Source organism: Ranitomeya variabilis, chromosome 5 (genome assembly GCF_051348905.1).
Source record: "Ranitomeya variabilis isolate aRanVar5 chromosome 5, aRanVar5.hap1, whole genome shotgun sequence".
NCBI lineage: Eukaryota > Metazoa > Chordata > Amphibia > Anura > Dendrobatidae > Ranitomeya > Ranitomeya variabilis.
In genome coordinates, this window is record NC_135236.1 from 189,599,457 (window position 1) to 189,617,406 (window position 17,950).

Here is a 17,950-nt window from a genome sequence, read left to right on the forward strand (position 1 = left end):
CCACAAAAGGTCATTGCTAAAGAAGCTGGCTGTTCAGAGTGCTGTATCCAAGCATATTAATGGGAAGTTGAGTGGAAGGAAAAAGTGCGGTAGGAAAAGGTGCTCAAGCAACCGGGATAACCACAGCCTTGAAAGGATTGTTAAGGAAAGGCCATTCAAAAATTGGATGGAGATTCACAAAGAGTGGACTGCTGCTGGAGTCATTGCTTCAAGAGCCACCACACACACCATAAACACTGTATAAAAGTGTCTAATATTGCACTATATTTATTATCCAAAATGAGCCACTGTGATGTTTGTTGCATCTAATCTTGGCCAATTACACGTGTAATTGCAAGTCCATATTAATAAATGTGCTCTATTGCGTTTTATTTTGAGTTGCTGGCGATGATGCTCAGAGCCTGTTAGTGCAGGACAATGAATGTGTTGCTTAGTTCATTATGTAATGTGACTTTATTCGCTATCTGTGAAAATTATAAATCTGATTGTTGCCTGTTCCACTGTCTTTTATAGTATTCTTGTGCCAACTGTTCTCCCAGAAGATTGCGATATATACAGTACAGACCAAACGTTTGGACACACCTTCTCATTTAAATATTTTTCTGTATTTTCATGACTATGAAAATTGTACATGCACACTGAAGGCATCAAAACTATGAATTAACACCTGGGCTGTGGAGTCGGTAAGCCACAGTTGCGACTCCGACTCCTGGATTTTATCAGGTTCCGACTCCGGCTCCGACTCCGACTCCTTCATAAATGGCCAATTCGTAACAATAAATTTACTGTTGTAAAATATTAACATTGTGCTTATTCAGTTTCTCACCATCATATAAGTAATCAGACCACTTAGAGCAAAAACTATATTTATTAGAATATAGCAAATAACTTTTATAAACTTTTCTAAACTCTTGTAAGTAAATATGCAATAAACACTGTTATGCAGTTAATAAGAAATCTATAAATTTGTTCTCAGAAAAAGTATTGCCTCTGTCAGATCCTCCTTCATGGATGCCCTCAAATCTGATCTAATTATTTTGAGAGCAGAGAACAACCTCTCTACACTAACTTGGGTTGGTGGCAAAGCAGTAACCACTCGGGCAACATCTCTGACAATGTCAAGATACAGATGAATCGCTTGTTGCACTGTTATTTTTGATGAACGGTCAAATTTCTCAATTTCTTTTAGTGCACATGAAAAATTCTGCTGAAATGTACTGGCTGTGTTCTTTGATGGGGATGACTCTTCTATGCGGGAACGCTTTGCACGGTCCTTGTGATCCAAATATTTTTCAAAATTAAATTCTTCATCAGTTGATGAGGGTGAAGATATGGCAGGACGATCAAATTCTTCTTGTTCCTCCTGACTGTTCTGCAACCCTTTCATCCTTACTGCTATTTCAAACAGAGCTTCTTTTCCTTTAGTTAGCTGTTGATCATCTAGAAGAATCCGATGCATTGGGTCTACATAAACAGCTGCCAAAAGAATGTTATTTTTTAATAGTAGCTCCTCTCTCCATTTCATTGATGTAGCAATGCCACTTGCAATTAACCCTCCTCTTTGGGACAGGCGAAACATCAGGTTCTTCCACTCCTTTAAAAAAATACCTGGAGTTAAGTCCTCTGCTTGTAATTTTTTAGTCACTGTAAATGGGTGCTCTAGCAATTTTTCCAGCTCAGTCACCTGATTCCACTGACTTTCATTTAGCGTCAGTTGAGGGTTAGCCATGTCTACAAGAAAGGTTTTCAGTTCAACCAAGCGCTGAATCATTAAGTAAGTACTGCCCCATCGTGTGGCTTGATCAATAATTGCCCCTTTTCCAGCACGTCTCTTCAAAATTGAGTCAACTTTAGGGGTTCTGGCAACAGTAGCCAATTTTCTCACCTTGCCAATCAGTGCAGCAGCATGTCCTTCTTGCAGACTGTCTCTTATAGCCAGCTGTAGCGTATGCACAACACAGCGCATGTGATGAATGAAAGAACGTATTGACACAGTTTCAACAAGATCATCTAAACTATCATGTTGCTGTTCATCTGAAGCAACTTCAGTTTGCTCCTCAGTTACAATACTGTGTTCCTCTATTTCAAACATTTCTGTGTCTGTGGACCCAGAATGTTCTTCTAGCTGCTGGTCACCATCATTACTCTCATTCATTAGCTTAATAGTACTTATCATATTTGAATCATTGTCAGTTACGACAGAAAGAACTTGCTCTTTTTAAGTTCATAGTCTTGCAGAACCTTTTCCACCAAGACCTGGAGAAACTGTTATGATCCCAATGGCAGAGGATCTCTGATATTCCGGCAAGATAGAAAAAATATAAATACTGCTCTAGGGAGGTGGAAACTGGGCTAACCGCATACCCGATCCTGACACAAACAACCAAAAGTAGCCGGTGAACGCGCCTACGTTGGTTCCAGACGTCTCGAGCCAGCCGGAGAACTGACTACCCCCAGAGGGAAAAAATAAGACCTCGCTTGCCTCCAGAGAAATTGAACCCCAAAGATATAGAAAGCCCCCAACAAATAATAACGGCGAGGCAAGAGGAAAACACAAACGTAGAGATGAACTAGATTCAGCAAAGTGAGGCCCAATAGTCTAGATAGCAGAAAATAGATAGTGGACTATGCGGTTAGCAGAAAACCCTACAAAACATCCACGCTGAACATTCAAGAACCCCCACACCGACTGACGGTGTGGAGGGAGAATATCAGCCCCCTAGAGCTTCCAGCGAGTCAAATGTAAAGCAAGCTGGACAAAAACACTGAATAATGCAAACGATCCAAATTGTACAAAACGGACTTAGCTTTTCTTGCATGAGGCAGACTGAAAGGAATCCGGAGGAGACCAAATAGGTCTGGATACAACGATGCCAGGCAAGAGACTGAGTCCAGAGGAGACTCAAATAGGAAACACCCGCTGCTTAACGACACAGCTGGAGCTCAGGCCTGCAACAAGACATACCTAACACAATACCGTTAGTGACCACCAGAGGGAGCCCAGAAACACAGTTCACAACAGTACCCCCCCCTTGAGGAGGGGTCACCGAACCCTCACCAAGACCCCCAGGGCGATCAGGATGAGCAGCGTCAAAGGCATGAACCAAATCAGCCGCATGAACATCAGAGGCGACAACCCAGGAATTATCCTCCTGACCATAGCCTTTCCACTTAACTAAATACTGGAGTTTCCGTCTAGAGATACGAGAATCCAGAATCTTCTCCACCACGTACTCCAACTCGCCCTCAACCAAAACCGGGGCAGGAGGCTCAACAGCAGGAACCATAGGCACCACGTACCGCCGCAACAAGGACCTATGGAACTGGTCTGGCCATTAGTCTGAGGATGAAAAGCCGACGAAAAAGACAAATCAATACCCATCTTGGCACAAAAGGATCGCCAGAATCTGGACACAAACTGGGATCCTCTGTCAGATACAATATTCTCAGGGATGCCATGCAAACGAACCACATTCTGAAAGAACAAAGGAACCAAATCAGAGGAGGAAGGCAACTTAGGCAAGGGCACCAAATGGACCATTTTAGAAAAACGATCGCACACCACCCAGATGACAGACATCTTCCGAGACACCGGAAGATCCGAAATGAAATCCATGGAAATGTGCGTCCAAGGCCTCTTTGGGATAGGCAAGGGCAAAAGCAACCCGCTGGCACGAGAACAGCAAGGCTTAGCCCGAGCACAAATCCCACAGGACTGCACAAAAGAACGCACATCCCGCGACAAGGAAGGCCACCAAAAGGACCTGGCCACCAAATCTCTGGTACCAAAAATCCCAGGATGTCCCGCCAACACCGAAGAATGAACCTCAGAAATAACTCTGTTGGTCCATCCATCAGGGACAAACAATCTCTCTGGTGGACAACGATCGGGCCTATCAGCCTGAAATTTTTGCAGCCCTCGTCGCAAATCTGGGGAAATGGCAGACAAAATTACCCCCTCTCTGAGAATACCAGCCGGCTCAGAGACTCCCGGAGAATCAGGCACAAAACTCCTAGAAAGTGCATCAGCCTTCACGTTCTTCGAACCAGGCAGGTACGAGACCACAAAGTCAAAACGGGAGAAAAACAACGACCAACGGGCCTGTCTAGGATTCAGGCGCTTGGCAGACTCGAGGTAAATCAGATTTTTATGATCAGTCAAGACCACCACACGATGTCTAGCTCCCTCGAGCCAATGTCGCCACTCCTCAAATGCCCACTTCATGGCCAACAACTCCCGATTACCAACATCGTAGTTCCGCTCAGCAGGCGAAAATTTCCTTGAAAAGAAGGCGCATGGCTTCATCACGGAGCCATCAGAACTTTTTTGCGACAAAACAGCCCCTGCACCAATTTCAGAAGCATCAACTTCAACCTGGAAGGGAAGAGAGACATCCGGCTGGCACAAGACTGGCGCTGAAGTAAACCGATGCTTCAGCTCCCGAAAGGCCTCCACGGCCACAGGAGACCGATTCGCAACATCAGAACCCTTCTTGGTCATATCCGTCAAAGGTTTAACCACGCTGGAGAAATTAGCGATAAAACGACGGTAAAAATTAGCAAAGCCCAAGAATTTCTGCAGGCTCTTAACAGACGTGGGCTGAGTCCAGTCATGAATGGCACGGACCTTAACTGGGTCCATCTCCACAGTAGAAGGGGAAAAAATAAAACCCAAAAAAGAAACCTTCTGTACCCCAAAGATACATTTTGAGCCCTTCACAAATAGAGCATTCTCCCGCAAAACCTGAAACACCATCCTGACCTGGTTCACATGGGACTCCCAATCATCAGAAAAAACCAAAATATCCAGATAAATAATCATAAATTTATCCAGATATTTCCGGAAGATGTCATGCATGAAGGACTGAAACACAGAAGGAGCATTAGATAATCCGAAAGGCATCACCAGGTACTCAAAATGACCCTCAGGCGTATTAAATGCCGTTTTCCATTCATCTCCCTGCTTTATGCGCACAAGGTTATACGCACCACGAAGATCTATCTTGGTGAACCAACTGGATCCCTTAATCCGAGCAAACAAATCAGACAACAATGGCAAAGGATGCTGAAATTAACAGTGATCTTATTCAGAAGACGATAATCAATACAAGGTCTCAGAGACCCGTCTTTCTTGCCCACAAAAAAGAATCCCGCACCAAGAGGGGACGAGGATGGGCGAATATGTCCCTTCTCCAAAGACTCCTTTATATAACTCCGCATCGCGGCATGCTCTGGCACAGATAAATTAAAGAGTCGTCCCTTAGGAAACTTACTACCAGGAATCAAATCTATAGCACAATCACAGTCCCTATGAGGAGGAAGGGCACTGGACCTGGCCTCATTAAATACATCCTGAAAGTCTGACAAAAACTCAGGGATCTCAGAAGGAGTAGAAGAAGCAATAGACACCAATGGAGAATCGCCATGAATCCCCTGACACCCCCAACTAGACAGTCATAGCTTTCCAATCTAAAATTGGATTATGGGCCTGTAACCATGGCAGACCCAAAACGACAACATCATGCATTTTATGCAGTACCAAAAAACGAATCACCTCCTGATGTACAGGAGTCATGCACATGGTCACCTGCGTCCAATACTGAGGTTTATTCTCTGCCAATGGCGTAGAATCAATTCCTCTAAGAGGAATAGGATTTTCCAAAGGCTCCAGGACAAAACCGCAGCGCTTGGCAAACGACAAATCCATCAGACTTAAAGCAGCACCAGAATCCACAAAAGCCATAACTGAGTAAGAAGATAATGAACAAATTAAAGTCACAGACAAAATAAACTTAGGCTGAAAAGTACCAATGGCGACAGGATTAACTTTTTTCTTTAAACGTTTAGAGCATGCTGAGATAACATGTGTTGAATCACCACAGTAGAAACACAACCCATTTTGACGTCTATGATTTTGTCGCTCGGCTCTGGTCAGAATTCTGTCACCTCCAGAGAAATTGAACCCCAAAGATATAGAAAGCCCCCAACAAATAATAACGGCGAGGCAAGAGGAAAACACAAACGTAGAGATGAACTAGATTCAGCAAAGTGAGGCCCAATAGTCTAGATAGCAGAAAATAGATAGTGGACTATGCGGTTAGCAGAAAACCCTACAAAACATCCACGCTGAACATTCAAGAACCCCCACACCGACTGACGGTGTGGAGGGAGAATATCAGCCCCCTAGAGCTTCCAGTGAGTCAAAAATCAAATGTAAAGCAAGCTGGACAAAAACACTGAATAATGCAAACGATCCAAATTGTACAAAACAGACTTAGCTTTTCTTGCATGAGGCAGACTGAAAGGAATCCGGAGGACACCAAATAGGTCTGGATACAACGATGCCAGGCAAGAGACTGAGTCCAGAGGAGACTCAAATAGGAAACACCCGCTGCTTAACGACACAGCTGGAGCTCAGGCCTGCAACAAGACATACCTAACACAATACCGTTAGTGACCACCAGAGGGAGCCCAGAAACACAGTTCACAACAAGAAACTCACTGGTGTGATGAGCTTTGGTGTCTTTTACTGCCAATGTCTTGGTAACTATTTCATTTTTGTCCCAAACAAATCGGACATTGATGGCAAAATAGTTCACTCTGTGACGTGTGCTGGCATCCATTTTAAGAAACAGAAAGCGTCCCTTGAGAGTTTTTTTAAGTTCTTCCTGTTGTTTAAAAGCTACTTCGATTACTAATTTTCTAATACTCTCTCTCTCCAGAGAAACACCAAGCTTGCGGGCCATTTCCCCTTTCAGACACACAAAAGCTGGTCATGAAAATAATGAAATAGGCACACTATCCTTTACAACAAGCTCTATGATCTGTTTTTTAAATGTATCTACTGTCATTGTCACAGTAACTTTGTCACTGACAAAATATCTTGCAACTGATGGCTGCAAAGTTCTCTGCTCCTTTGTTTGGAAGAGCTGGGCACTGGTTCATTGGTTTGGATGCAGTCTTTCTCATCCACTGCTTTCAGTACTTCTGGATGAAAGCGCTGTAAATGTCTCTTTAGATTAGAATCTCTGGTAGGAGCATTTTTATCTTTGTCTGAATATGCACTGATCTTGGCTTCACAGCATTTGTTTTCGTCTGGATCATTTGTCATACACTGACAGACATAATGTTTTCTATCTTGAGTGATGGTGAAATGTTCACATACAGCTGATTTAATGTGCCGCTTCTTTGACATTCTCAGGTTTTTAATTCTGCATTCACAATCCAAATGACAATTGTTTTTCCTAAAAACAATTGTACAAAATTATTGCCAGGTCGTACAACTGATATAGTGGTCAGTAATACTGTTATTCCTCATGTACTCACAGTTAACTGATGCAAAGTTTGTTGAAAGGATAATACTTCTTACAGTCTTCCTCTTCTGAGTAGCAGCTGTGAGATGCTTGGAAGACGCACACCTAGTAAACATCTAGTCTAGAGGAGGAGCTTTACTACTAAGAATTTGCAACACATTTTCACTTTCAGTTTCATACATTGTAAGTAGGGGGGTTGGGGCAGCATGAGGTTAACCAAGTATCAGATTAGATAAGGGCAGTGGAGAACAGTGACACACAAGAAGTAAGAAATGTCTCTATCTCCAGCAGAACTGCTTATCACTGTTGTTCATAGTTTGATAGAACATATATATTTGAGTAACATTTATAAAATTCATATGAAAGTTAAATTATGAAGTATTAATACGTTTTTTATAAAGCTGGAGTCGGAGTCGGTACATTTCTACATTTCTGTCATTGGGAATGTGAATGCAGAATTAAAAACCTGAGAATGTCAAAGAAGCATCACATTAAATCAGCTGTATTTGAATATTTCACCATCACTCAAGATAGAAAACATTATGTCTGTCAGTGTATGACAAATGATCCAGACGAAAACAAATGCTGTGAAGCCAAGATCAGTGCATATTCAGGCAAAGATAAAAATGCTCCTACCAGAGCTTCTAATCTAGACATTTACAGCGCTTTCATCCAGAAGTACTGAAAGCAGTGGATGAGAAAGACTGCATCCAAACCAATGAACCAGTGCCCAGCTCTTCCAGCCAAACAAAGGAGCAGAGAACTTTGCAGCCATCAGTTGCAAGATATTTTGTCAGTGACAAAGTTACTGTGACAATGACAGTAGATACATTTAAAAAACACCAAAAATGAAAAAGGGAAAAAAAAAGGACCTGTTGAAGTGCATTAAGCACGAAACAGCTGTCGTCCGAGTGTTCACCACCCTCCCTGCAGCACATTAAGTTATGTCCGAATAAAGACTTGGAATAAAGACTTGGATTTACTACCGGTGAGTGCGCTTCATCTTTTTTCTTTTTTGGATAACATTTAAAAAACAGATCATAGAGCTTGTTGTAAAGGATAGTGTGCCTATTTCATTATTTTCACGACCATCTTTTATGTGTCTGAATGGGGAAATAGCCCGCAAGCTTGGTGTTTCTCTGGAGAGAGAGAGTATTAGAAAATTAGTAATCGAAGAAGCTTTTAAACAAAAGGAAGAACTTTAAAAAACTCTCAAGGGACGCTTTCTGTTTCTTAAAATGGATGCCTGCACACGTCACAGAGTGAACTATTTTGCCATCAATGACCGATTTGTTTGTGACAAAAATAAAATAGTTACCAAGACATTGGCAGTAAAAGACACCAAAGCTCATCACACCAGTGAGTTTCTCCAGGTCTTGGTGGAAAAGGTTCTGCAAGACTATGAACTTAAAAAAGAGCAAGTTCTTTCTGTCGTAACTGACAATGATTCAAATATGATAAGTACTATTAAGCTAATGAATGAGAGTAATGATGGTGACCAGCAGCTAGAAGAACATTCTGGGTCCACAGACACAGAAATGTTTGAAATAGAGGAACACAGTATTGTAACTGAGGAGCAAACTGAAGTTGCTTCAGATGAACAGCAACATGATAGTTTAGATGATCTTGTTGAAACTGTGTCAATACGTTCTTTCATTCATCACATGCGCTGTGTTGTGCATACGCTACAGCTGGCTATAAGAGACAGTCTGCAAGAAGGACATGCTGCTGCACTGATTGGCAAGGTGAGAAAATTGGCTACTGTTGCCAGAACCCCTAAAGTTGACTCAATTTTGAAGAGACGTGCTGGAAAAGGGGCAATTATTGATCTAGCCACACGATGGGGCAGTACTTACTTAATGATTCAGCGCTTGGTTGAACTGAAAACCTTTCTTGTAGACATGGCTAACCCTCAACTGACGCTAAATGAAAGTCAGTGGAATCAGGTGACTGAGCTGGAAAAATTGCTAGAGCACCCATTTACAGTGACTAAAAAATTACAAGCAGAGGACTTAACTCCAGGTATTTTTTTAAAGGAGTGGAAGAACCTGATGTTTCGCCTGTCCCAAAGAGGAGGGTTAATTGCAAGTGGCATTACTACATCAATGAAACGGAGAGAGGAGCTACTATTAAAAAATAACATTCTTTTGGCAGCTGTTTATGTAGACCCAATGCATCGGATTCTTCTAGATGATCAACAGCTAACTAAAGGAAAAGAAGCTCTGTTTGAAATAGCAGTAAGGATGAAATGGTTGCAGAACAGTCAGGAGGAACAAGAAGAATTTGGTCGTCCTGCCATATCTTCACCCTCATCAACTGATGAAGAATTTAATTTTGAAAAATATTTGGATCACAAGGACCGTGCAAAGCGTTCCCGCATAGAAGAAGAGTCATCCCCATCAAAGAACACAGCCAGTACATTTCAGCAGAATTTTTCATGTGCACTAAAAGAAATTGAGAAATTTGACCGTTCATCAAAAATAACAGTGCAACAAGCGATTCCTCTGTATCCGGACATTGTCAGAGATGTTGCCCGAGTGGTTACTGCTTTGCCACCAACCCAAGTTAGTGTAGAGAGGTTGTTCTCTGCTCTCAAAATAATTAGATCAGATTTGAGGGCATCCATGAAGGAGGATCTGACAGAGGCAATACTTTTTCTGAGAACAAATTTATAGATTTCTTCTTATTAACTGCATAACAGTGTTTATTGCATATTTACTTACAAGAGTTTAGAAAAGTTTATAAAAGTTATTTGCTATATACTAATTTGTATTCTAATAAATATAGTTTTTGCTCTAAGTGGTCTGATTACTTATATGATGGTGAGAAACTGAATAAGCATGATGTTAATATTTTACAACAGTAAATTTATTGTTAAGAATTGGCCATTTATGAAGGAGTCGGAGCCGGAGTTGGAACCTGATAAAATCCAGGAGTTGGAGTCGCAACTGTTATGACCCCAGTGGACAGGGTCTCAGAGGAACGTGTAAGTCTGCAAGATACAAAAATCCAGCTCATAGGGCTGTGGTAACTGGGTTGACCAAATAGCTACTCCTAACGCCAACACTAGAAGTAGCCGGGGATCATGCCTACGGTGATCGCTAGATGACTCGCGCCAGCCGGAGAATCTAACTACCCCTAGGAGAAGAAAACAAAGACCTCTCTTGCCTCCAGAGAAAGGGACCCCAAAGCAAGATACAAGCCCCCCACAAATAATAACGGTGAGGTAAGAGGAAATGACAAACACAGAAATGAACCAGGTTCAGCAAAGAGAGGCCAGCTTACTAATAGCAGAATATAGCAAGATAACTTATCTGGTCAACCAAAACCCTATAAAAATCCACGCTGGAGATTCAAGAACCCCCGAACCGTCTAACGGTCCGGGGGGAGAACACCAGCCCCCTAGAGCTTCAAGCAAAGGTCAGGATACAGATAGGAACAAGCTGGACAAAAATACAAAACAAAAGCAAAAAGCAAAGAAGCAGACTTAGCTTGAAAAACAGGAACCAGGATCAGAGGACAAGAGCACAACAGATTAGCTCTGATTTCAACGATGCCAGGCATTGAACTGAAGGTCCAGGGAGCTTATATAGCAACGCCCCTGAACTAACGGCCCAGGTGAGGATATAGAAAAAGACAGACGCTCCAGAGTCAAATCACTAATGACCACTAGAGGGAGCAAAAAGCAAAATCACAACAGTACCCCCCCCCTTAGTGAGGGGTCACCGAACCCTCACCACGACCACCAGGGCGATCAGGATGAGCGGCGTGAAAGGCACGAACTAAATCGGCCGCATGAACATCAGAGGCGACCACCCAGGAATTATCTTCCTGACCATAGCCCTTCCACTTGACCAGGTACTGAAGCCTCCGCCTGGAGAGACGAGAATCCAAGATCTTCTCCACCACGTACTCCAACTCGCCCTCAACCAACACCGGAGCAGGAGGCTCAGCAGAAGGAACCACAGGCACAACGTACCGCCGCAACAAGGACCTATGAAACACGTTGTGGATAGCAAACGACACAGGAAGATCCAGGCGAAAGGATACAGGATTAAGAATTTCCAATATCTTGTAAGGACCAATAAAACGAGGTTTAAATTTGGGAGAGGAAACCTTCATAGGAACAAAGCGGGAAGAAAGCCACACCAAATCCCCAACACGTAGTCGGGGACCCACACCGCGGCGGCGGTTGGCAAAGCGCTGAGCCCTCTCCTGTGACAACTTCAAGTTGTCCACCACAAGATTCCAGATCCGCTGCAACCTATCCACCACAGAATCCACCCCAGGGCAGTCAGAAGGTTCCACATGACCCGAAGAAAAACGAGGGTGGAAACCAGAGTTGCAGAAAAACGGCGAAACCAAGGTGGCGGAACTAGCCCGATTATTAAGGGCAAACTCAGCTAACGGGAAGAAGGTCACCCAATCGTCCTGATCAGCAGAGACAAAACACCTCAAATAAGCCTCCAAAGTCTGATTAGTTCGCTCCGTCTGTCCATTAGTCTGAGGATGGAAAGCAGACGAAAACGACAAGTCAATGCCCATCCTACTACAAAAGGATCGCCAGAATCTGGAAACGAACTGGGATCCTCTGTCTGACACAATATTCTCAGGGATGCCGTGCAAACGAACCACGTTCTGGAAAAACACAGGAACCAGATCGGAAGAGGAAGGCAGCTTAGGCAAAGGAACCAAATGGACCATCTTGGAGAAGCGATCACATATCACCCAGATAACAGACATGCCCTGAGACACCGGAAGATCAGAAATGAAATCCATGGAGATATGTGTCCAAGGTCTCTTAGGGACAGGCAAGGGCAAGAGCAACCCGCTGGCACGAGAACAGCAAGGCTTAGCTCGAGCACAAGTCCCACAGGACTGTACAAATGACCGCACATCCCTAGACAAGGAAGGCCACCAAAAGGATCTGGCCACCAGATCTCTGGTGCCAAAAATTCCTGGGTGACCTGCCAACACCGAGGAATGAACCTCGGAAATGACTCTGCTGGTCCACTTATCAGGCACAAACAGTCTGTCAGGTGGACAAGAATCAGGCCTATCAGCCTGAAATCTCTGCAACACACGTCGCAGATCTGGAGAAATAGCTGACAAGATAATACCATCCTTAAGAATACCAACAGGTTCAGCGACTCCAGGAGCATCAGGCACAAAGCTCCTGGAAAGAGCATCGGCCTTCACATTCTTTGAACCTGGTAAATACGAGACAACAAAGTCAAAACGTGAGAAAAACAATGACCAGCGGGCCTGTCTAGGATTCAGGCGTTTAGCAGACTCGAGATACATCAGATTTTTGTGATCAGTCAAGACCACCACACGATGCTTAGCACCCTCGAGCCAATGACGCCACTCCTCAAATGCCCATTTCATGGCCAACAACTCCCGATTGCCCACATCATAATTTCGCTCCGCAGGCGAAAACTTCCTAGAGAAAAAGGCGCAAGGTCTCATAACAGAGCAACCAGGGCCTCTCTGCGACAAAACGGCCCCTGCTCCAATCTCTGAAGCATCCACCTCAACTTGAAAGGGAAGCGAGACATCAGGCTGGCACAAAACAGGCGCCGAAGTAAACCGACGTTTCAACTCCTGGAAAGCCTCCACGGCAGCAGGAGCCCAATTAACCACATCGGAGCCCTTCTTGGTCATATCCGTCAAAGGTTTCACAATGCTAGAAAAGTTAGCGATAAAACGACGGTAGAAGTTAGCGAAACCCAAGAACTTCTGAAGACTCTTAACTGACGAGGGCTGAGTCCAATCAAGAATAGCTCGGACCTTGACTGGGTCCATCTCCACAGCAGAAGGGGAAAAAATGAACCCCAAAAAGGGAACCTTCTGTACACCAAAAAGACACTTTGAGCCCTTGACAAACAAAGAATTTTCACGCAAAATTTTAAAGACCATCCTGACCTGCTCCACATGCGAGTCCCAATTATCAGAAAAAAACAGAATATCATCCAGATAAACGATCAGAAATTTATCCAGATAGTTCCGGAAAATGTCATGCATAAAGGACTGAAAAACTGAAGGGGCATTAGAGAGCCCAAAAGGCATCACCAAGTACTCAAAATGACCTTCGGGCGTATTGAATGCGGTTTTCCATTCATCCCCTTGCTTAATGCGCACAAGGTTGTACGCACCACGAAGGTCTATCTTGGTAAACCACTTGGCACCTTTAATCCGGGCAAACAAGTCAGACAACAGCGGCAAAGGATACTGAAATTTGACAGTGATCTTATTTAAAAGCCGATAGTCAATACAAGGCCTCAAAGATCCGTCCTTTTTAGCCTCAAAAAAGAATCCTGCACCAAGAGGGGAAGAAGACGGACGGATGTGTCCTTTCTCCAGTGACTCCTTGATATATGAACGCGTAGCGGTATGTTCAGGTATCGACAGATTAAACAGTCTTCCCTTAGGAAATTTACTGCCTGGAATCAAATCTATTGCACAGTCACATTCCCTATGAGGAGGCAATGCACTGGACCTGGACTCGCTAAAGACATCCTGATAATCAGACAAGTACTCCGGAACTTCTGAAGGCGTAGAAGAAGCAATAGACACAGGCAGGGAATCCTCATGAATACCACGACAGCCCCAACTAGACACTGACATAGCCTTCCAGTCAAGGACTGGATTATGGGTCTGTAACCATGGCAGCCCCAAAACAACCAAATCATGCATTTTATGTAGAACGAGAAAACGTATCACCTCGCGGTGTTCAGGAGTCATGCACATGGTAACCTGTGTCCAATACTGCGGCTTATTTTCTGCCAATGGCGTAGCATCAATACCCCTAAGAGGGATAGGATTTTCTAATGGTTCAAGAATAAAACCACAGCGCTTAGCAAATGAGAGATCCATAAGACTCAGGGCAGCACCTGAATCTACAAACGCCATGACGGGATAAGGCTACGTTCACATTTGCGGTCAGCGCCGCAGCGTCGGGCGCCGCAGCGGCGCCGCATGCGTCATGCGCCCCTATATTTAACATGGGGGCGCATGGACATGCGTTGTGCTGCGTTTTGCGCCGCATGGCCGCAAGCGTTGGACGCAAGAAACGCTTCAAGTTGCATTTTTTTTGCGTCCAACTTTCGGCCAAAAAGGACGCATGCGGCGCAAAACGCAGCGTTTTAGCGTGCGTTTTGCCGCGTTTTTGTTTGCGTTGTGCGCTGCGGCGCCGACGCTGCGGCGCACAACGCAAATGTGAACGTAGCCTAAGATGACAGTGAGCAAATCAAAGTTACAGACAGAATAAACTTAGGATGCAAATTACCAACGGTGACAGGACTAACAACCTTAGATATACGTTTAGAGCATGCTGAGATAACGTGTAGAATCACCACAGTAGTAGCACAAGCCATTCCGGCGTCTATGAATTTTCCTCTCATTTCTAGTCAGGATTCTATCACATTGCATCAAATCAGGTGTCCGTTCAGACAACACCATGAGGGAATTTGCGGTTTTTCTATCACATTGCATCACATCAGGTGTCTGTTCAGACAACAACATGAGGGAATTTGCGGTTTTGCGCTCCCGCAACCGCCGGTCAATTTGAATAGCCAGGGACATGGTATCATTCAGACCTGTGGGAATGGGAAAACCCACCATAACATTCTTAATGGCCTCAGAAAGGCCATTTCTAAAATTAGCGGCCAGTGCACACTCGTTCCAATGTGTCAGCACGGACCATTTCCGAAATTTTTGGCAATACACCTCAGCCTCGTCCTGGCCCTGAGACATAGCCAGCAAGGCTTTCTCTGCCTGAATCTCAAGATTGGGTTCCTCATAAAGTAAACCGAGCGCCAGAAAAAACGCATCAATATCAGCCAATGCCGGATCTCCTGGCGCCAACGAAAAAGCCCAATCCTGAGGGTCACCCCGTAAGAATGAAATAACAATTTTTACTTGTTGAGCAGAGTCTCCAGACGAACAAGGTTTCAGGGACAAAAATAATTTACAATTATTCCTGAAATTCCTAAACTTAAATCGGTCTCCTGAAAACAGTTCAGGAATCGGAATCTTGGGTTCAGACCTAGGATTTCTGGTAACATAATCTTGTATACCCTGCACACGAGCGGCAAGCTGGTCCACACTTGTAATCAAGGTCTGGACATTCATGTCTGCAGCAAGCTTAAGCCACTCTGAGGTAAAGGGGAAAAGAAAAAAAAAAAAAATGAGAGAGGGAAAAAAAACCTCAAAATTTTCTTTCTTATAATCCCACTTCTGCAATGCATTAAACATTTAATACTGGCCTGGCATACTGTTATGACCCCAGTGGACAGGGTCTCAGAGGAACGTGTAAGTCTGCAAGATACAAAAATCCAGCTCATAGGGCTGTGGTAACTGGGTTGACCAAATAGCTACTCCTAACGCCAACACTAGAAGTAGCCGGGGATCATGCCTACGGTGATCGCTAGATGACTCGCGCCAGCCGGAGAATCTAACTACCCCTAGGAGAAGAAAACAAAGACCTCTCTTGCCTCCAGAGAAAGGGACCCCAAAGCAAGATACAAGCCCCCCACAAATAATAACGGTGAGGTAAGAGGAAATGACAAACACAGAAATGAACCAGGTTCAGCAAAGAGAGGCCAGCTTACTAATAGCAGAATATAGCAAGATAACTTATCTGGTCAACCAAAACCCTATAAAAATCCACGCTGGAGATTCAAGAACCCCCGAACCGTCTAACGGTCCGGGGGGAGAACACCAGCCCCCTAGAGCTTCCAGCAAAGGTCAGGATACAGATAGGAACAAGCTGGACAAAAATACCAAACAAAACAAAAGCAAAAAGCAAAGAAGCAGACTTAGCTTGAAAAACAGGAACCAGGATCAGAGGACAAGAGCACAACAGATTAGCTCTGATTTCAACGATGCCAGGCATTGAACTGAAGGTCCAGGGAGCTTATATAGCAACGCCCCTGAACTAACGGCCCAGGTGAGGATATAGAAAAAGACAGACGCTCCAGAGTCAAATCACTAATGACCACTAGAGGGAGCAAAAAGCAAAATCACAACACGCAACTGTGGCTTACCGACTCCACAGCCCTGGTTGGAAGACCATTCCCGGTTACTACCTCTTGAAGCTCATCAAGAGAATGCCAAGAGTGTGCAAAGCAGTCATCAAAGCAAAAGGTGGCTACTTTGAAGAACCTAGAATATAAGACATATTTTCAGTTGTTTCACACTTTTTTGTTAAGTATATAATTCCACATGTGTTAATTCATAGTTTTGATGCCTTCAGTGTGCATGTACAATTTTCATAGTCATGAAAATGCAGAAAAATCTTTAAATGAGAAGTTGTGTCCTAACTTTTGGTCTGTACTGTGTATATATTATATATACTGTATATATACATACACACACACACTTTACTTCACATGAAATGCCGATGCTACTTTGTTAATATTAAGCAGTTTTTTTTATCTGTGTATATATATATCATTACAGGGTGGCAAAAGTCGGGAGAAAGTAGTGAAGATCTCAGCCGCTATTTCACCAGAAGTTGTTTTAGAAAAACTAAAGAGTGAAGCAGCCAAAAGTTGAGTTAGATTTTCTTTCCGATGGATTCTGGATTTGCTGTATTGTTTTTCATCCGTTACAGAAAATATTTTTTTTTTATATGACAATGCAAAATAATTTTTTTTTTTTAATAAACAGAACTTCAGAAAATCATGTACTGTGCACCACCCAAAGGGAAAAAAATAATGTGCTGGTGAAGGATGTCAAGAGTCAATATCATCCTATGATAAGTGCATGGTGTGTCCAAATGAAAAGATTATGGGTAGAATTACAAAGTTCTTGTAATTATTTACCTCTAATTAAAAATTCTCTCTATCTAAAAAAGTTAAGGAGATTTTGAATTCTATTGTTTATTGTTCGGTGCCTAGCTTACCAGCCACCAATATATACTATACGCAGAAGCCAGTTTCCTACACAAGAAGCGCAACATTTACAAGCTTTTTACCGAAACATGGCTGACACCCTCTGATACAGCCTCCCCTGCTGCGCTATGTTACAGCGGCCTCCACTTCACCCACACTCCTCGTCCTGGCAACAGACATGGTGGAGGAGTGGGCCTTCTCTCTTCTTCCAACTGTACCTTTAACCCAATCCCACCTCCACCCTCCCTTATTCTCCCCTCTTTTGAAGTCCACTCTGTCCACATCTACACTCCCTCCAGCCTCCAAATGGCCGTCATATACCAACCTCTGCCTTTATTGACCAATTCTCCACCTGGCTCCTTCACTTTCTTTCTGCTGACATTCCCACCATCATCATGGGTGACTTCAACATCCCCAATGACACCCACCAGTCAGCAGCCTCCAAACTCCTGTCCCTTACTTCATCTTTTGGACTTACTCAGTGGTCCTCCTCAGCCACCCGCACAGATGGGCACACATTAGACCTGGTCTTCTCCCGTTTCTGCTCCCTATCTAACTTCACCACCTCCCCTCTCCCTCTATCTGACCACTATCTACTCACTTTCTCAGCACTGTCCTCCACACCTGTCACCCATGTCCAACATGCACACCCCCGCAGAAACCTCGCACTTCTAGACCCTCGCACACTCTCTGACTCTATTCAGTCACTGTAGAACAACAAATGGCGGTTTGTAGAAGGAG

At 43.8% G+C, this 17,950-nt stretch overlaps 1 protein-coding gene across 1 annotated transcript in view; it reads left to right on the forward strand.

Annotated features, from left to right (window-relative positions):
- Window positions 1-17,176, forward strand: part of C5H15orf40 (chromosome 5 C15orf40 homolog) — a 33,061-nt gene extending 15,885 nt beyond the window's left edge. Inside the window, exon 4 of the mRNA XM_077263638.1 lies at window positions 16,776-17,176. Within this exon, the coding sequence (XP_077119753.1) occupies window positions 16,776-16,871 (96 nt within the window). The 3' untranslated portion in view covers window positions 16,872-17,176. The remainder of the gene's footprint in view (window positions 1-16,775) is intronic.
- Window positions 17,177-17,950: the final 774 nt, after the last annotated feature.